The sequence below is a fragment of the Aquarana catesbeiana genome, linkage group LG09 (genome assembly GCF_042186555.1).
Source record: "Aquarana catesbeiana isolate 2022-GZ linkage group LG09, ASM4218655v1, whole genome shotgun sequence".
NCBI classification, from domain to species: Eukaryota; Metazoa; Chordata; class Amphibia; order Anura; family Ranidae; genus Aquarana; species Aquarana catesbeiana.
This window is the reverse complement of record NC_133332.1, coordinates 256,640,722-256,662,674: the sequence shown is the minus strand read 5'-3', so window position 1 is coordinate 256,662,674 and position 21,953 is coordinate 256,640,722. Positions and strand designations below refer to the sequence as shown.

The 21,953-nt window shown below is 40.4% G+C and overlaps 1 protein-coding gene across 1 annotated transcript in view; it reads right to left on the bottom strand.

Annotated features, from left to right (window-relative positions):
- Positions 1–232: 232 nt before the first annotated feature.
- Positions 233–21,953, bottom strand: part of MECP2 (methyl-CpG binding protein 2) — a 64,946-nt gene continuing 43,225 nt past the window's right edge. The window contains exons 2-3 of the mRNA XM_073600245.1: positions 15,816–16,157; positions 233–8,991 (exon numbers count right to left, since the gene is read on the bottom strand). Coding sequence (XP_073456346.1) covers positions 7,956–8,991; positions 15,816–16,157 — 1,378 coding nt within the window. The 3' untranslated portion in view covers positions 233–7,955. The remainder of the gene's footprint in view (positions 8,992–15,815; positions 16,158–21,953) is intronic.

Here is a 21,953-nt window from a genome sequence, read left to right as displayed (position 1 = left end):
ATTAGACAGTAGAGTAGAGCTACAGTCTATTCTGTAAGGTGTCAGTCTATAGATTTATGTAAAAAAAAAAAAAAAAAAAATAGTTAGGTTAAAAGATAGATAACCAGGCACCCCCTTAGGCAGCTAGGCTGGGACATGTAGCTCATCAACAGGGCCATAGCTTATCCATATTTGAGCTTTATCATCCGTGTAAATCAGTTAAGAAAATAAAATCAATAGGACAAACACTGAATGAATGCTAGAAGCAGAGTTTGTTTGGTATATTTCAGTATACAGACATTTACACACGTTATTTCCTTATGTATGGATACAAAGTCTTTCCTATGTCACAGGTACTTTCACTTATAATAAATCACACAATCAAGACATAACTAAAGTGCTCTCTATGAAAAGGCATTTGAGAAGGGCACCTGATTTTACAAAATAAAAAAAAAAAAGTGCACAACTCATGTTAAAGAAAAATCATGGAAGAAAAAATAAATGTGACAATGTACTGAAAATCATATTTATAGAGCAGTTGTCTGTCATTTCAGCCCAGTAGTATATGGAAGTAAAAAAAAAAAAAAAAAAAAAAAAACACCACCACCAGGCTAAATCTACAGAGTCTGTCATTGTTGCTCTGAAACAGTCAAATATATATTCTTGAGCGCAAAGTACTGAAGCTGTTTGTCTAGTTTGTGGATTCCTGCATGCCAAACAGAACCTTTTTGTGGAAATAAAACAAGACAAGATAATGGAAGAAGTCTCAAAATGATGATAAAATAATCCTATGTAAAATTATTTCCAAAGACTTTTACAACGTAAAACATTAAATGGTTGTTGAACACCTGCACAGAATGGACAGTTCCTTGAAGGGTGTAGACATGATTAACGAGGGCTCCGCCTCCCTTTGCAACGCCATTCCTGTTCACGCCGAGTACATTATGCTCCTTGTGTCATCTAAGGATACATAGGTTTTTTTTTTTTTTTTTTACTGCCATTTAAACACACTTGTAGAACTGAGTTCTCTGTAAACAAAATATTTTCCTCTTTTTTGATTTTCCAAAAAAGAAAATAGTAAGGTGCAGGTTAATAAGGACTTCCAGGGTAGGCCATGTTGTAATCATGAACAAAATATGTAAATAATCCTTTGAACTGTTTAAAGTAGAATGTAGTCATGACTTTTTTTCTTCTTTTAGAATATATCGAAAAATGCTTTGGAATGAACATGAAGAAAACATGGTCAACATTGTCTGCTCATGTACGTTAACATGTTACATGGCCCTTATACTTTTGTAAAGCAAGAAGGTATGTGCTGATAAATATCATATGTATATATATATAATTATATATCTCAATACAATAGCTACTAGGAGTTCTGCACATCTTTGAAGTATAAAATCATGCAAACCCACAGCGTCCTCACAAATATCAGATAAAAACTAATACAAAGGCCTTCACGTTACATTTTAAGAAAAAAAAAAAATATATATATATATATATTATACCACAAAACTCACATTCACTCAGTTAACAGGGAGATGAGACTCTTACATCTATTGCTGAAGAACCGCTTCTTCAAACTTCTAGGCATCACTTAAACTGCTATAGAGGTGGTATTCTGCCAACTGTGGAATTTTACACTGAACAGGGAAAAATGTGGAAAGACAAAATAAAAGGTGTACCGTTGGCAACCAAGCAAGTACTTGTTTTAATTTTCTATGTGTAAAATGTAGCGCCCTCCTCCTTACACCACCACAAGCATTAAGTGCATCTCTTTTTTCCCCCACCCCAGTTAAAATAATAGCAAAGGAATAATAAGTAATAACATATATATGGTGCCTTATTCGCTAAAGTAATTATCTGAAATCAAAGCAGCCCATGGGAGGTTTCTCCATGACATCCCTCTAACTTACTTTCTTATCCTGTGCATAATGCAAAAAGGTATTCATCCGGCACACTGCTTGTCAATACACAAGCTCTTAGAGAAGAAACTTGGGCATGGGTGCAGCAGTTTTTGTGGGGTTACCTGACCATTGAGTAAAAACCTATTAGCCAGGTGAAACCCTGTGAATATCTCTATCATGTGGGCACTGGTATCTTGATACTTGATAATCTAAATGCATAATTAAGGTGATTCTAAAGTCAAAATGTTTACCTTAATGCCTTCCCTGCATTAAGTGGGGAAAAAAACAAAAAAACACAACACATTTTAAAGCTTTCTGTCCTCCCCCTTTCTTGTGTGAAGGGGAAGAGAGAGAAGAGATCCAGCGCTGTGCAAGGCTGCATCTTTTCTCCCCCGTCTTCACACAGACTCAGGCAGTGAGGAGGATGTGGGGTTTGGGGCCAATCCCTGCTGTGTGTGTCTTTGGAGAGCAGCTCCATAGACATACACAGCTCGGGAGTGAGCACGCATTATGCATCCTCCATAGCAAGCAGCTTGCGAAAAGGAGGAGCCAATTTCGCCTGCGGGGGTCCGAAGAAGAGTCAGTTCATGCTGCTCTGTGCAATACCATTGCACAGAGCAGGTGAGTATAACATGTTTATTACTGTAATAGAAAAATGTTATCTTTAGTAACACTTTCATGCAAATTTTTGTTTTTCTAGCTGGAGTTCAGCTTCATGCATCTCATGGAATTACCTTTTCCTGGTATTATCAGCCCACTGCTGACTGCAGCTAGAAGCCCAATGAGATCTATATGGCAGTTGAGGAGGTAATGTGACCAGTTCAATTGGCTACTGATTAGAGATCACATGCCATTCCAGTACATCATCTAAGTGCTCAGTCTGAAAGGTATACAGCTTGTTTAAAATAAATACAGACCTAAAATTGACAACTGGAATATGACTGGCCACTCAAAGCTGTAGAATATCCTTGACAGAAATGTTTTTTTTCTAACAGGAAGTCCTTATAAAACTGCCAAGCGAAAGAACAAATGAAGTAAAAAAAGAAAAACAACTTAGAGTTTCGCAGCTTCATGTGACTGTCTTCTTAAAAGAAAAAAAAAAAAAAAAAAAGTGTCCAGCTAAATAGATCTACAGAATTATTTAAAAAAAATACCCATAAATAAAATGTATTTCCCCAGATTCCTGCTTTATAAATATTCACTATTTCAGTCCTTTCTTCTGTGAAGGAAGAAAAGCAGTGCAACAATTATTATCACTACAGAAAAGCTACTTGTACTACAATGAACTGGAAGAACATTTGGTATCGATTTCCCTTATAATTGTGAAATGCTGCCAATTCTAAGACACAGTTGCCATCCCTTAACAGACTTGATAATGAAACAAAACACCTTTGTAAATAACCTTTGACAGGAACCATTCTCCCCCTAGTATATACTGGTAACAAGGATAATGCATCAGTGAATAGGTGTAGTTTTATGACTCCGGAACTGACACAGAGCTTGGGTTGGTGAATGACTGCTTCCTTCACAGCGTCATCTAGAGCAGTGGTCATCAACCTTGTCCTCAGGGCCCACTAACAGGCCGGTTTTGCAAGATAACTGAAATACATCACAGGTGATTATCATTTGCTGCTCAGTAATTGCAGTATTCTAGTCTGCATCTCCCCAAGGTAATACATAAAACCTGGCCTGTTAGTGGGCCCTGAGGAGAGGGTTGATGACCACTAAGCTACAGGGTGTTTAGTTCTCAACAGCAAATCTCTAAATGAATTGTATGCAGTAGTGTCCAAAAGTCTGAAGAACAATGTTTATTTCAAATCATTGTTTTTACTCGGTTGAGATTTATGAAAAGTGCTTTGTTTGAAACCAAAATGTACCTATCCTGTTCACAAACAATTTAAATCATTTACATTTATTGTGAAAGCATAACATTTATTTAAATAACGTGTGCTCCCAATAACGAGGCATACATTTTGTAGGTCTTAAAGCGATAAAGTCTTTTTTTTTTTTTCTTTAAAAATAACAAACATGTTATACTTACCTGCTCTGTGTGGTTTTGTATATAGTGCAGCCCCGATCCTCTTCTTCTTGGGTCCCTCTTCTGTGCTCCTGGCCCCTCCCTCCTGTCGAGTGCCCCCACAGCAAGTAGCTTGCTACGGGAGCACCCGAGCCGCATCTGTGTGTGTCCATCCAGACACGGAGCTGTGTATTGGTCCCGCCCACTCTCTCCTGATTGGCTGACTTTGATTGACAGTGGCAGGGGCCAATGGCACTTCTGCGTATCAGCCAATCAGGAGGGAGCGTCCCAGATGGCTGAGGCACTCGTGCACATCGGTGGATCGAGATGGGGGGCTGCTGCACACAGAAGGTTTTTTATCTTCATGCATAGAATGTATTAAGATAAAAAAAAAACCTTCTGCCTTTAGAAACACTAACTTTCAAAATAAATTTATGTGAAAATCTAGTGTTTCACATATTATATCCTTATGTGAGATAGTGAGTGCAGAGACATCAGATTGTTTCAGGTCCTAACTAATAATTCTCCAAAGCCCTGATCACACCATCACACTGCCATTGGTACAATACAGCAATATTCATTCTCAATGGCACCCCAAACACACCTTGCCATAACTGGTAACTCTATACCATAAGTTGAATTGGGCCATTACAGAAAATAGTACATGCTATTTTTTTTAGTGAGCTAATGCAGTGCACATGTGTGGATGGGACTTAAATGTTAAAACTCCAGGAATGCAGCCACTGTGAATGCCACCTTCTGGACTTATCGCTTTAATATACATTTTTACAGAGCATCAGACAAATCCCCAATGGACCTTCTGGTCTCAGTTCCAGCAGCTGCAGAGTCCACCCCAAAATACAAAGGCTTCTGTGAATGAAGAGCACAGGGGACGGGCAGGAATGCTATTGTGCGTGAGAAGACAGCTTATGTTCCGTCAGAGCTCCGGGAGTGTAGCTGTGTTCACAGAAAACCATAATACTCAGATGTAAATTAAAGAGAGGAGTCCAAGAGGTGGCATGCATGGACTTAGCTTGTAGTATGCCAGCACATTTTACAGACTGGCTGAATTCCTGGAGTGCAGCTTTAGGCTGGGTTCACATATGAGCATGCAGTGGCTCACAGCAGGGGTCCGGTGCGTCTTCGTTCCCTGTTTCAGGTCCGATTTCAGCCCGAATTCAGACCTGAAAGTACCAAAAAGACGCACAGCGTTCCCCGTGCAAATCGCACTGGAGCCACTGCGGAGATATGAACCGGCTCCATCAAGAGCCAGTCACAATCACCTGCTATTGCGAATTGGATGTGGGTAACCCATATCCAATTCGCACTAGTGTGAACCCAGCCTTAATGTCAGAAAAGCACTGAAATATTTTAGAACCATTTCTATCATTATTAAAAGGGAGATGAAGGAATCATTCTATGTTCTGATAAATTTCTTAAGTCCTGAGGAAATTTTGCAGAGCCAGACCGCAGTTACACACGCATAGTTCCTTAGTGGGCAGTATAATGTATGCTGGAGATAATCCTACACATTAAATTAAAGTGGATGTAAACCCCAATTTTTTTTTTTTTTTTATGTCATAATGTGGAGTATAAGATTTCCTATCATTTGAGCCCAGTCTTACCACAAATAGTTAATCCAGCTCTGAGCAATCCTCTTATTGTTCAGTGAGATAATTCTTGACAAACAGAAAAAAACTTTGTCAAATCCTCCGCCTTGCTGTGAGTGACAGGTGATTTACACATCTCGTGCACTAGCCTAAGACACGCGTTATTTTTTAATTCCCACCCCCACTACTTTCTTAAGCAGCTCTGCAAGGATTGGCTGTTCCACACCTCAGCATGATTTGGCATGCTGAAGTCATGTGGTTACTTTCCTGTCTTTTCACTGGATGTTAGAGATCATAGCAGAAGTTCAGTGTAAGAAATACACAGGAGAAAATGCATACTGACAAGGGGAGTGTAGAGGTGGGCGGGGAGTCTGACATCACGACTCCACCCACCGAGCTCCAGACAACAGACCCGCCCACAGAAACTGCAGTTTTTCGGGTCTCATAACAGACAGAGGGGAGACATTTGACAGGTAAAGATACATGCAGGAGGCGTGTATATCCTTATAGATAACCCCTATGGCAGTAGTTTAGAAAGGATGACATTGGGTTTACATCCACTTTAATCCAAAGCAAGATCATGTAGTTCTTAAGTAATCAGAGCACCTACAACCGGCATATCAAATTACCTTCTTTACAAGGCAAAAGAAGATCTTCATATGATATTCAAATCCAAATGGAAAAACAAAAAAAAAAAATTATTCTCAATTCTACTTCGTAAACTTGCAGTCAACGAATGATTGGGAGAGCAGCAGTTTCCAATATAAATTCTTTCATAACAAATGTGCAAATAAAAGTATGGGCTAATAATTTAGAAATATCACTGTTGAAGACTGAATGACCTAAAAAACTGACATTGTAATTACAGATGGTTTATGTTTTTTTTAGTGGAGAGGAGTGAGAACCTCTCTGGTAATACCTATCAGGCACTAATTGACAATGTTTTGGCTGGAGTTGGGATTTAAGTAGAGCTTATTCAAGGACACAGCCACATCACACAACAGAATATAAAACCAACAATCAAATGTGGTGGCATAAATGTTCAGGTGTAAGGAAGATTCACCTGTTATGGAATGGACTGCACACTGACAGTACTAAAAATACAAATACATTTCTGTTGATTTGCATTAGTGAAAAATGATGTAAATGTTAGAAAATTTTCATTTAGGTTAAAACAAACTACCTTATTTCCACATAATTTATAAAATAAACACAGTTCTTTGATACTCTCAGACTTTTGGACCCTACTAAACGTATTAAAGTTTGGGGAAATCCCCTGATTTATGTTATCAGCCACTTCAGACTATCAAGAGGCTGCTTTGAGTGTTCTTCAATGAGTTTACTCATAAAGGAAGTCTATTGTGCATACCATATTATCATCCCCCACATTAACTTTTCATCAAAAGTTATAAATTTCTGCACTGTAAGTTTCTACATGTATGTCCACAAACATTACTGACAGTTCTTTACACAACTAAAATGACAAACAAAAAAAACTTTCACTCTAACTACAAGTATCCTTGGTCTCCTAAAATCCCGTCCACTGCCACCCTTTCGTTTCTCAGTAAATAACTTATTGCCAAACTGCCACCATTCTATAGACCAAATCACCAATAGTAAGTTTTTTTTTTTAGGAGCTGGGGTAATTTATTTAAAAAATAGTCTTTCAAACAGTATAGACTTCATTAAATACTCAAGGGCTCACACAGTAAGTTCAAATTCCCCCCTTTAGGTGTAGGACTAACCATGTACTTAAGTCACAAGAATAACAAAAATATCTACATAGCCTTTAAATATGCCAGCTGCCACTGAAAATAACTAAAAGGAGAATTAAGAGAGCATTGGGTAAAGATCTAATGTATAAATGGCAGACACGGTACCCTATTTAAAAGGCTAAAAGGCTTTTGTATACCCTGGCTCAGTCCATGGGACACAATCATTTGGCAATACTGTGGTCTGGACTAAATCAAACCCCATACTTTTTATATTTACCACAGGTAAAAAGTAAATATGTAAGATTCTAATCTGCAGCAACAAGAATGCCACTACAGATGGCACGGGGACTGGAGTGTGCTAAACAGGAGCAAAGCTTAAGTTGGCATACCTAAAAAAGTTAAGGAGACAGCCCACCTTGGTCAGTAGTATGATGCAGAGTAAGCCATGTTCAAAGGAGCCTATTTAGTATAAAAAAAAGTGCAAAGCGGCTTCTGTCTCTGTTAGAAGTCTTCACCCCTGACTCACTGTGCTCGTCGGTAATAAAAAGATCCACAACTGACATTCACTCCCACCCTGAAGCTACGAAACTCCAAGCTACAGGAGGAAAAATAGACTTTTCTTTACTTCATTTATAGGGAAGCGTTGTCAGAGCCCTACCCACAAGGAGAAGAGACAACAGCTGCCTTTATTTAACAGTTTTTTTTTTTCTCTTTAAACTTCTTAAAGTCAGCTAACTCTTTCGGTCACCGGTGTTCTGGTGTCAACAGGTTCCTCCCTGCTCGGCCGTTGTATGGATGAAGAAACAATGTCTTTTCGTTCACCTTCCCCTCTGTTTCTGCACTTATCGGCAGGCTGAGTCTTAGGCGGCTCCTGCGTACAACCATCGCTCTCGAGTACTTTGTCCTCTTTGCAAATTTTGACACTTAAGTCCTGTGGCTCTGGGACACTTACGCTGTCCTTTGAAGTCTCTGGCTCCAGACTAGTTGTGGATGCCTTAGATTCGGAGTGGTGGTGATGGTGGTGGTGATGGTGGTGATGCGGTTGCTCCTTTTTGGGCAGAGTGCTCTTGCTTTTAGGGCTACTTTCTTTACTTTTGCTTTCTGGGCTTTTAGCAGGATTCTGTACTTTTACGCTCTTTTCGGTGACAGCAGATGGAATCTCCGGGGGCTCTGGGTCTTTAACCTCCAGGCTTACAGTTTCCCGTGTCTTACGTTTCTTTATTGGTAATACAGTCTCTAAGAGGGGCTTAACGGAAGACTCTTTGATTGCTTTTTTCTTTGCGGCTTCGGCTGCTGCTGCTGCTGCAGCAGCGGCAGCAGCAGCGACACTGGCACTGCCTGGCTTGCGGCCCCGTTTTTTTGGAGCTGCTGATGGGTCAATTTCTGATTTTCTTTTCCGCCCTGGGCGCTTAATGACAAGAACCTGTTCTGATGTAGTTGCATCAGATTCTTCTTTATTTCCGGATAAAGGCATTTTGACCAGAAGCTTTCCTGGAGTCTTTTCAACTACTCTCTTAACCTGTACACCCTCTAGCTTGACTATTGGCTTTGCCTTCCCGCTTCCTTTTGGCCTTCCCCTTCCTCGGCCAGTACCGGTGGGTTTTGAAGCTTTGGGCTTTTTCGGCAGTTTCTGTTCTCTTCGAGAGGGGCTTCCTCTTCCGGTTACAGTGAAATCAAAATCATTGGGGTCGAGGGATGTGTCGCCTACTTTTTGGAAGTATGCTATAAGCTCGACTTTTGACCGAAAAGCTTTTCCACTTGGGCTATTAAAAAAAAACAAAAAAAAACAAAAGAAGATTAAAAACATGCAGTATGATAAGCAGTGCAAGCCTTGCATGTAGATCTTTGGCAAGACACTTTGTGATAAATTACATTAAAAATATAAACTTTAAGCTTGTATATGTAAAAACGTGTTGGTTATCTGTGGAGGAAGTATTACTGCAAAGTGGTTGCCTTTGAAGGAAAACACCCTGTTTGTATGTACACCTTAGAATGGCCTGTAGGTGGTGCTGCCTGCCAAGTTTGAATGCACTGGATTAAAACACACCTCTTTATATTTTTACTATGTCATTGCTTTTTGTGCTTTAGCAGAAAAAAAAAAAAAACAGAAATGCCTCAAATGACAAGTGTATCATAGTAACAACTGTTTAATAAAAAGAAAAAATGATAAACCCCCATTTCCCATTTTACACATTTGCGATGCATGAGGCATTTGTGTAGCTCCCAAGATTTTCCCAGCAGAATTAGCCATTACCTCCCCCTACATGAATGGGCACTTTTCTTGCACCTGACCATTTTTTTTACTGGTTGCTATGGATGATTTTTGAACAAAAGTAATGAAAAATGAATGAAATGAAAAAAAAAAAAACAAAAAAAAAAAAAAAAAAAAAACATTAACTATAAACTGCTGTACAGCTCACAACAATGTAAGCAGAGAAGGGTGAACAAAAAGAGAAAATTGCAATTAAATCATAAATTGATTTAAAAAACCTAAGGAATTTTAAAACACAAATCAGCAACTAAATATAATGTATATGGCCTATTAACATGTCACATTTACATCTTAGGCGAAGTATTTTCATTTATGTTTGATTATGTAAGATATAGATTTAACTATATTGTTGTTTACCAAAAACAGCCATACATGTATAGGCAATGTATTTTGTATTGTTTTGCTTTTTTCTTGTTCTATATGAAAAATTCAATAAATATAATAATTTAACTACTTGCCGACCAGCCGCTATTGTTATACGGCAGCAGGTTGGCTCTCCTGCGCAATTGCCTTAGCTGTACGGCGGCGCATGCTTGCTGCAGGAACGTGTCCGCGGGTCAGGCTATGTTTGCCGGCGACCCGCGATCACCTAGTACAGAGGCAGAACAAGGATCTGCCTTTGTTAACAAGGTGGATCCCCATTCTGACAGATGACAATGTCAGAAATCTTCTGTTCCCAGTCATCGGGAACAGTGATCTCTGTCATGTCCCTGGCAGCCCAGTTAGAACACACCCAGGGAACACAGTTAACCCCTTGATCGCCCCCTAGTGTTAACTTCTTCCCTGCCAGTGTCATTTTTACATTGATCAGTGCCTTTTTATAGCACTAATCAATGTAATAATGTCACTGGTCCCCAAAAAGTGTCATTTGCGATCAGATTTGTCCGCCACCATTACTAGTAAGAATAATAAAAAAAAAAAAGTCCCTAAATCTAGCCTATAGTTTGTAGACACGATAACATTTGCGCAAACCACTCAATATACGCCTATTGTGATTTTTTTTTTTTTACCAAAAATTATATAGAAGAATATATAATAAATATATAAATCGACTTAAACCGATGTAGTTTAATATATTTTTCTTGGAAATGTAATATGGCAAAAAGTTAAAAAAAAAAAAATTCTCAAAATTATCGCTCTTTGTTTATAGCGCCAATTTTGTTTGGGTACAGCGTCGAACGACCGCGCAATTGTCAGTTAAAGTAATGCTGTTCCGTATTGCAAAAAAATGGCCTGGTCATGAAGGGGGGTGAATCTTCCGTAGGTGAAGTGGTAAAAATTAAATAAAATAAAATTTAGTGTACAGGCACGTGATATGTCAAGATCACTTTTCCAGGCTGCAGTCTATAGTTGCTGGTGTTCTCTGTCGCAGAAGAAATATGGAAGTCACTACTGTAGACTTGTATTTTGAAGGTGCACGTTTCAGGATTCCCTACCTAAACCCCCTTCCTGCCCAAGGCCAATTTTCAGCGCTCTCACACTTTGAATGACAATTGCACGGTCATGCAACACTCTGACATTATCATTTTTTCCCCCCACAAATAGAGCTTTCGTTTGGTGGCATTTAATCACTACTGGTTTTTTTTTTTTTAGCAAAAAATAGGAGACTGAAAATTTTGAAAAACAGGTCATTTTTTTTCCCTTTATTGATGTGCGTTGATGAGGCAGCACTGATGGGCACTGATAGGTGGCACTGGTGAGGTGGCACTGATATGCACTACACAGTGCAGTGCCTCTCCCTGTTTATGACCGATGTCCCTCTGTCAGACGCCGGTGATTGGCTTTTTTTCCCTGATCTTCTGTTTACATCACGTGATCAGCTGTCATTGGTTGAAAGCTGATCACGTGGTAAGGGGCCAGGATCGTCCCCTTACTAAGATCTGTGATCAGCCGAGTCTTATTGACTCACAGGGCGCGCAGGCAGCTCATGCACAGGTTTCACCCTCTCCATTTGTCCCATTTACCATGATAATTCAAAGTGAAAGTAAAAGTAAATCCCAAATTTTGGGTTGTACCCAGAAAAGTAAGAGGAGAAATCTTCCAATGAGGACACTAGTTTTGATGACCTGGGTCATCATTTGATGATCACCAAAATAAAGCTCTATTTTGGGAAAAAAAGGACATCAATTTTATTAGGATACAACGTCGCAAGCCCGCGCAATTGTCAGTTAAAGCAACACTGTGCAGTATTGCAAAAAATGGCCTGGTCATTAAGGGGGTAAATCCTTCCGGGGCTGAAGTGGTTAAAGGGAGTCCCTGATTATGAATATCATAGTCCTGACAACCTCGTGATATATACCCAATGTTTAAGGTGAGTTTGATTGATTAACCAAGGTTGGGATGACAATTATAAGCATGCCAACCTAACTGATAGACATCAGTTTAGGCCCAGGCAAGACAGTGAATGCGGTACCAAAGGGGACCATCACTGAGCACATATTGAGTGGTTTGGATTGCAGGCACACAACACAGGGGCTTTATGTGATGCAATGTGGAGGAAAAACTACACCAAGAGCTTATATTTTGGATTTTTGTGGACTGATACATGCACACAAGGAAAGATCTGTACCACAGTTTAATGGTTTTTATTTTGATAATTTGTTGGTATAGTCACTCCATATAAACTCTTTGTATGATTAATTATACACAGGTGGCTAGTATTGGATTTAACTAAAACCACAGCACTATTTATATATTGTTTCTTTTATCTGTTCTGCTTGTTCTAATCATAGAGCTGGCAGCTAATTTAGGTGGATTTAAGAAGGGCGATTGCAAAACGTACTTGACTATAGAGCTGTGTTTTTTTTTTTAAATATATATAAATTTTTATGTAAGGTAGGGGAAAAGAAATCTGCCCCCTGTATCACTTAAACACCCCCCATGCCAGCAATGATGTGGCTGTAAACTATGATTATAGTACACTGGGCAATTCGAATGGAGCAGATCATGAATAGATGCAAAAGCACATGTCGCCTTCAATTAAAATGTATCAAAACAATTAGTGGCTGCAGAGATACAAAGCTGAAGTTACATGCAAATCCTAAATTTCCTTATGCTCGCTGAACTCAGACCGTCCTCTCCTACATCCCCAGCTGAGGCTGTCCAAATAAAGAACTAGTTGAGAAGTTCAGAGGATGGGAAGGGGCAAAATCAAGTTGGACTTTCATAGGATGTTGGCATTTACATATCATTTCAACGGAAACTAGATTATTTTGACATGCAGTTTATATTGAAATGTTTTAATATATTTTCTTATTATAGCTCTGTTGAATTTCCTACATCTGTGACACATTTCTTTAAAGGGATTAAAACAGCAAGACAAGATGGTATCAGATTTTGATTAAAACATTTAAAAAGGTGCTTTGTATTCACCCAAAACAAGGGGATTAGAAAACTAAGCAAAAATGTTTATTTAAAGCGGTGCTCCAGCCCCTCCCACAGAAAAATGAAAAGTCAGCAGGTTACACATACTGTAGCTGCTGACTTTTAATACTAGGACACTTGCATGTCCTGGAATCCAGCGATGTCAGCACCCCAGCCGATATTTCCATCGGGTCAAGGCATGGGTGCTGCCGCAGTCATTGCCTGTAAGGGAAACCGGCAGTAGACTCCCTACTGGGCATGCGCGAAGCGCGCTGCCCTTTCTGAGTGGCCCGGCGGCAGGAAAGGAGGGTGGCCGAACTTCTGACGTACCTCCCTGTGGCAAGGTCCGACAGAAGTGGGGACAGGTATCCGCGCTCCTCCGAAAGGAGCCTTCCACTTTTGTGTGGAACTGAAATAAAACATAACACATAAAAAGAAAGATTAAAAAAAAAAAAAAAAAAGGCACCAGTTCTAGTTATTAGGGCTGCAGGTGAGACAGACTGGGGGGGCTGTTTTCACAAATATATCTTTATTACAGTAGAGCTGACAGGAACAACCCATCACTTCTAGCTCACTGCGGTTTACCATAGACCATAGCACACAGCAAAACACTACACACTGTTAATGATTTCCATAACCATCTTCAATGTTACTACCTCTATGTGGATCAGTAGACACTGAGCTACAGAAAAAAAAAAAAAAAAAAAAAAAAAAGCTGAAATGATAAGATTGTCTGGTTTTTAATTCCTCTTCTCTAGACTTCAGTGTGTGTTATAACCAGCATTCGTAAGCACCCAACCTCGTAAGGATTACAGCAACAGCAGTAACGTGTTAACAGCAGCTGGGTGTTTTTTTTACAATGAACTGTCAGTCTTCTAGTAGAAGTGATTCAGCCCCATTACTGGGGTTGGTCAGTGTCTCAGCAGTATCACTTTAAGTGGTTGTAAACTTCAGACATGAAATACGAATAAAGCATATTCTTCTATAGTGTCCACTTGTCTCAATTAACAGCAATAAGTGTCATTTCTGTGTGCGGCTTTGTTCCTCTGCCATCAGCATGAATCACTTCTGACAGGTTTTCCTGACACCAAGATAAATAAGGCGATAGGATGTAGAGGAGAGATGCTTGCAGATAAACAGTTACAACTTTGTAGGAGGATCTGTTTTATATCTCTGTGTATCATCTGAAGCCAGTAACTTAATTGGGTATATGTAAGGGTTTACAAACACTTTAACTGTAGTGGAGATAATAACCAAGGTCGCTAACCTTGCTATGCTATCTGGTTGGGATATAAGGCTGTAGTTGCACGCTCCATGAGTCTGACATTTGTGTGTCTGCTGTCAAGCTGGCCTTCAGTGGTGTATTTTCAGAAAGGTTTAGTGATGCTTTCCTTATGAAGTTTGTTAATATTATTCCCATTGGACAACACTAGACCACCTGACATGCTACAGGACAGAATCTGGAAGAAGTGGTGGAATATATATGAAGAATGGGAAAGACATTGGAAAGGCAATGTAGAGTAGTGGGTGCGGAACATGGCAGATTTAAATTACGAATAGAAAATAGATTGATCTATCTTAAGGTCCCAGTAAACTAATATTGTGGGATATCTGGAGAACCTCATGTTGAGTGAGCAGTCGGCACAAGTGCTGGCTGACCACATGGAATGGACATTTCAGACTTTGCAATGGTTCGGTTGAATTCTGAAGCTTCAGAAGCGTTGAAGCCAACTAATATGGGTTTTATCCTAGAAATAGCTCATGCCAGAGGTTTTTCTCCCTGAGGCGGCTAGACTCAGCCCAGGAGTCACCTGACTCTTACCTTCTGCATGAGAGGCCTAGGGCTGATAGCCTCATTCAAGGCTACTCATTCTCCACTTCAACGCAACACCCTGTCTTGATTGGTTCAGTCTCTGGACAAATTGATTTGCCTGATTCTAAAGACTGGGTTGTCTCTGGCCTTGTGACTCAGGAGTCCAGTTCTGGTGTTGACAAAATAATTTCTTCTGATCTCTTGGAAAATTCTTACAATAGATGCCAGACTGAGGAGTCCCAGACACCTTGTCAGGGCAGGGGACTTGGACAATGGAGGTATCTCGTCTCCAGATTAATATTCTGGAGCTGGACATTCCAAATGAAAGGTTATCAGATCAAGATCCAGTTGGACAAGACCACAGCAGTAGCTTACATCCCATTAGGGAGGAAATGGAAGTCTTCCAATGGCGAGAGAAGTAGAAAAGACAGAAATTTACTTTCTGGCCATTTATATCCTAGACATGGACAATTGGAAGGCACACTTCATTATCCAGCAGCACCTGGATCCCGGGAGAGTGCCTAAACCTGGAGGTATCACAGGTGGGCAGTGTGGACTTTCTAATGCCCAGGTTATACAAACTGGACAAGTTTGTCTCCAGGTAATCAGATCCCCTGGCTGAAGCAGTGTATGCTTTGCTGGTCCCTTGGGACCAGTACAGCCTGATCTATGCCTCTCTCGTCTGCTCCGCAGGGCCGGGATGGAGGACATTCTGGTGATCCTCATAGCTTTGGATTGGACCAGACGGATGTTGTTTTCCAACCTGATCAAATTCCTGGCAGGAGCACCATGGGCTCTTCCAAATCATGTATCCTGTTTCACAGTCACTGGCTTTAACAGCAAAGCTGTTGAAGCCCAAGTCTTGGACCGGCAGGGTATCTTCGCAATGGTGAATCACACTAATGTTAAAAGCCAGAAAATCTACTTCCCGTAAAGGTCTACCATAACACGTGGAAGGCATACTTTGCTTGGTGAAAGAAAAGAAGATTTCACCCCAGGAAATATTCCGTGGGACGAATCCTCACCTTTTTTTTTGCAATCAAGCCTAAATCATCAGCCTTGCAGAAAAAAAATTTAAAAAGTGGCACCGCCCACCTTCCTCACCCTCTTCGGTATTGTCTACTGCAAAATTCACTTACTTGATCAAATAAACATCATATTTTCCAGCCGAGCGCCCCGACTTTCTCTGCTTGAGCTTTCTTGTCCAGCCTTCAGGAAGAGTAGGATCATCATACATAGGTCCTCTATCTCTAATAACAGACCGTCTTTGCTTAGGGAAGGCAGAAGCTTCAGGGACAGCAGGTGCAGCAGCCTCTGTACTTTCAGGTACTTCAGCTTTCCGTGCTTCAGTGGGTTCTTCTGACTGCTGTGTTGATGGATGGGCTTCTTCAGATAGCTCTTCATCATTGTTTTTATCCTTTTTAACATTCCTGAGTTTTGGTGATTTGTCTTTCTGATCTAAATCTTCTGTTTTTTCTTCCCTAGGGTATTAAAAAACAAAACAAAAAACACAAAACATAGGATTATTACAAATATATTTTCCAAAATGTATACACCAATAAGACTGAAATCTAGTAAGCTCAATAATTTATACACTGAACCTACATTCTCCTGTAGGAAGTTGTGCCCATAATGCCTCTGACCCATTTACTCTGGACTTGCCAAAGCATTCAAGGTTACTGGAATTACATTTCTTCTTGTTGAAATAAGTTTTCGAATGACCTTTAACCCAAAAGATTAATCTATAAAAAAGGTACTTTTGAGAACCCAGAGTCACACATTTAAATCCAACTTTTTTTTTTTTTTTTTAACTTTACTATGCCTAAAATGGTATTTAAATGAATAGAGGGTGGTTATCCAAGGCTCATAAAAGGGTCTAAATAAGATCAATGGCTAATCTTTAACATTTAATATAAACACAGCATTGCCTCTCGCTGAATCCATTTAATAAATACTATATTATTATTATAGTAGTGTCAATGTTAAAGACTATAGCTTCTCTTCTTGCTTATTCTTTCTCCAATAGATCAGGCCTGCAATGTCAGACACCTTTTCTTAATGGCAAACTCTGAAGTGAAAAAAGTTTGGATGCACAGGATGTAAGTTTGGATGCACACCTCATATTCTTTGTAATACATTTTGTATTATGGTTGACATTTTGTTACTTACAATATACCGTAATCACTTAACGGTTTCATGTTAACCAGTTAGGGTATACATTACTGCCAGACCTGCTTGCTTTGCCTTGTGTATCATAGCCGCTATGAGCAGCTATTTAAGGTCTGGTAGGCAGAAACAGCTGTTCTTTGTCAGCATTTGTGAAAATGTAGGCAAGCACCAAGGGCCCATTCATACTACTGTGTTGCTGTAATACACATTCCATGCATTAGTGCAATGCTGCGCCATTGATTCTGAATGGCACCCCATCACATGCTGAGAGATGTGAATTACAGCAGGCTGCCAGAAATACATGCAATTTTTTCTCGTGCATTAGGCACCCCATTTAAATTAAGGGGCTACCTTAATGCAACGCTCATTACCAAGTGCGCTCATGCACTGCAATGATCTAAATGGGTTCCAATATACTGTATAAATTTGCAGCTGATAACAGTATAAACAGTAGAAATGCTTGTAAAGATGCACACAGGAAGGAATGCGTTTATTAGGGCTAATTTAGTGTACAACGGGGTACTCAACGGTTATAGGAGACTTATTGCAACAACTGTGTAAAAAGCAAAACAGATTTGCTGTGTTTAGTTTTTCAAGTGGAGTTCTACCCAAAAGTAGAAGTTCAGTTTTAAAAGGACTCCTCACCCCTTTACATGCCACTTATGGCATGTCATTTTTTTTTTAGGCGACTCAAGCGGAAGTCCCCCCCCCCCCCCCCGTGAATGTGTGTTTATTAAAAGTCAGCAGCTACACTTTGTTTTTGGCTGGAAACCTATAAACGGTTCCCGAATTTAAGACCTTTTGGGCCTATCCCTTCTCATGGGCATTCCTAAAAAGAGTGAGTTGCGGTCATATTGATCCACTGACCCAATTCACCATATGCCCGTGTTCTCTGCCTCCACGGCCAGGACTCCATACAGCAAATCTTGCGGTTCATGCACTTTGACAATGAACTCTGTCATCCTTGGGATGACCATGAATACGATCGGCTCCACAAAATTCGGCCCCTCATAAACTATGTCAACAAAAAATTGGCAGCCTTGTTTATTCCCAATCAAGATGTCTGCATTGACAAGTCCCTGATTAAATTTTCTAGCCAAAATATATAAAAGAACCGCGCTAAATAAGATTGATGATTAAATAAATGAAAACCATAAAGTGATCACAATACTATACTTAAATAGCAACACGATGTAAAAAATCAAAACACTGTGCTATGAGCCACATAGGTATAATATAATTGTGGAAAAAACATAATTAGAATAAGGAAATCAAAAAAACACAGTCCATAAACCAAGGTGACTTCTGTTGTCAACAGTCCTTATCATATTAGATTCCACCCATAGTGATTGTAGGCTTTTAAAAACTCGTGAGAAAATCCACCACCTATGAAGGTATATGATTACCAGAAATCAGTAGTAATGAAGCCTTATATCAGAAATCCGCTCAACAGGGACATCACCATCCGTCTCAGCCAGGAGGAATGATCACCAGGATACATCGGAAGTAGTTGGCTCAATTATGGAGACCCAGGGAGATAAGAAATATATCCACCATAGTGTAAATCCGTTTGACCAGTTTATTGATAGTAAAAGTAACACACTTACCAAAAGGAACAATTAAAATCGCATATATAAAATCAGCCGGCCGGCCTGCATACACCCGTTCGTTGTAGAGTGAAACGATGACGTCAGCGCGTCTGCCTTCCGACGTACGTTTCGTCCTATTGGACGTTGTCATAGGAACGGGCGACGCACTGACTCATCGCTCTTTAAATACACTTGTACCACCATACCTCGTTCTGACGCTCTGGTGACCACATCCTGTTAGGGAAACAGGAAGTGCCCAGGACAGACCAAGCCTCCCTGTGAACCAGGAAATGACGCTCATCAGCCTAACCAATGTGACAGGAAGCTGCTATACGCCAAGCCTCCATATGATGACAGGAAGTGATGCTCGTCAGCTTATCTAATGTTAGCATAAAAATGCTGAACTTAGGGCGAACCTTTGTACATAAAGTACAAAACACTGGAACGTTAGGCCTACTAGCTAGACCTCCTAGTACCATCTCATTTAGGGAGTGGACATTCTGACAAGAACAACTTAATGAAAGTCGCCCTATCAGAATCCGTCCATAGAGATTAGGATAACGCCATCTAGTGGGGATCAATCAATTAACATTCTTTTAAAGCAACACAAATTCTATTCGAAAAGATGAATAGTTATTGCTATGATGACCAAGGGGCCTATAGCAATCCCTAGAAATTATGGATCATCTCATTTCTCCGCTATGTATCGGAAAAAAGAGGTTATCTTAAGTATAGGAACATAAAAAAACTATAAAAACAAATAGGCTAAATAGCCATAAAACCATATGTGCCTCAAAGAAAGGGGGGTTGTTATACCCACTCAGCTATCCTATAAGGTAGATAAATATTAAATTATTAAAGGAACCTCTACTAGGAATGAGGTATATCGGATGTTAGGTGGACTTAGGTAGGTACCTTATCCGGTATTCTAATAAAACATTGGCACTCAATATAAAAACCCATATTGATATATATCAGCTCAGCCACCATTCTAGGAAGGTTACAACTCTCAAAAAATTGAGCCTTTATCAGGAATGGGGCATGCCAGATATTAGCTAGACTTATATGAATGTCCCAACCATATGGCGGTCATTACTCAAACCCTGGACATTATATGGTGTGAAACATACGTATTCTCAGAATAAGGCCATACTATATTGGAAAGTCGAGACCTTAACTGTTAAATTAACCAACAACTTAAGGCCTGAGGGGGGCAAAACCGGTAACAGCTGGTGGGCATTACCCGGTTGGCAATAGAGCAAGGCTACCAAAGGGTCAGAGCAGGTTTACATTAAACAACATAATCTAAATTATAATCTATAATATAATATAATTATATATAATCTAAATTATATATCATAACTAGTCAACATTCCCAAACCTTCACAGTCAATGGATACATTTTCATATATATGCAACTCTCACAGCCCTATAGGCGTATTATGGTTCCAAGAAGTCTCAGGTGGGAGGTTAGCCCACAGAAGGGCGATGTCCAACTTGAAGATTGGTTCAGCTATTTCAACAAAGCAGGGATCGATTTTTTGATATTTCTTATTGATCGTAAGAAGGCCAAACTTACTAGATTAGATGAAGAAATTAAGGGTATCAAGGACAAAATGAGTCCCCTCAGGGAAAGTAATGAGTATAAGGAAAGATCCCTCTCTCTTCTGACTCTTTTAGAGAAAGAAGAGAGGGACCAGAGAGTTAAAAAGAGAAAGAAGTTCAATAGAGATCTATTGGACTACCAAGGGGCAGTGGTGTTCGAATGGCAGAAGAAGCTGCTGGCAGAGCAGGCCTCCACTGATCCTGTCAATTTGGAGACAGTTCCGGCATATGCAGGGGGATTACCTCCCTCTGTACCATATGCTGCCCCTCCCCCCCCACCACAACCTGGTAATGCTAGGCAATACCCTGGCGGCCATATTGGCCCCCAGGTGAGATCCAGACAGGGTTTTCAACAGTCTCCCGCAAGACGGGGTGGTAGAGGGAAAAGGGTTACATCTAATTATCCACATGCCCTCCCACGACGGTCTCGTGGGATGAGTGTTCCCCATCAGGGGGGACGTGGCAGAGTGGGTAATCAGGCCAGTGATGACTCTTGGTTGGCCCCAGGGTTTGGGGACAGACCGTATGACCAATATAATGCCTATGCGGACTGTCCACCCACCCCCCGGGCCTTTGATTTTGGGTCATATCCTGATCGTAACTATGAGTCCAATCAAAACTTCAGGCACGACTACTATGAAAGACGAGGGCGGGGTTCACAAATTCCTGGACCTTCTAACAATGGGAGAGGTTATCCTGATTATAATATCAGCACCTCCAATTGTTTCTATCCCCTAAATGATTTAGAAGGACCTGCTCCACGTCCCAGTACAAGAGAGGACCTGAATGGAGGTGTCCTGCAGTCCATGTCCATGATGAGGGGATCTAACGACAATGGGGGTGTTTCTGGTCCCTCCGATATGGGCCACCAACGGTGGGGTTTTCACAGACCAGGTCAGGGCATCAAAAGGTCGGCAGACCAAAGAGAGGATCTAGAGGGGGGCGGCGATTGCGAGCAAAAAAAGAAAAAATCGTAACCTCTGATGGGATATTTAATTTAAGTTCTGTTACGTTAAACGATTCTGAAAAAACCTTACTCAACAAGGGCCTCAAGTTTGCACCTCCCCGTGGTCTGGATAAATTCCAGACTTATATAGATATACACAAATTTGTGCGAAGGGTTAATATTAAAAGGTATATGACCTCCAACCCCATTACAAATACTGTGTCCCATTCCACTGAATACCGTCATTCGGGATTGGCTAATGCGTCTTTATTCAACCCCCCGGGTGCTATGGCCCCCTCCTTGAGGGTATTTAGGGACCTCCTCCTCAGAGATTTGGAGCAATTACCCCTGAAAGAAGTACATTTCAGTAGTGAGTTGAAATTAGGTTTGAACTCCCTATGTGAAAATAAGAATTTAATAATAAGACCCGCCGATAAAGGGGGGGGTATTATTGTGTTAGACAAAAAGGACTACCTTGCGGAGATGTCGAGGATTTTGGGTGATCGTGACACATACACCCCCCTTAGATCAGACCCTAAGGTACAATATAAAAGGGAACTCGAAGCTATTGTTCAATATGGCTTCGAGCTGGGTGTCCTGAATAGTAAGGAAAGATCATATTTGGTTCCTAAGGCCCCACGCACCCCAGTTATTTATTATTTGCCAAAAATCCACAAGCATCCTACCTGCCCCCCGGGACGCCCTATTGTTAGTGGCATTGATTCTATCTCATCCCGGGTGGGCAGGTATATCGATTTCTTTTTGCAACCCCTGGTTTCCAAAATGCCGTCATATTTAAGAGATTCCCGTCATGTGATCAACCTACTTTCTAACGTTACCCCTAAATCAGGGTGTTGGCTAGTGACAGCTGATGTCGCTTCATTATATACAGTGATACCACATAACTTGGGGTTATTTGCGGTTGAGTATTATTTAAGGCGCGACTCCGCATTATTTGATGAACAGGT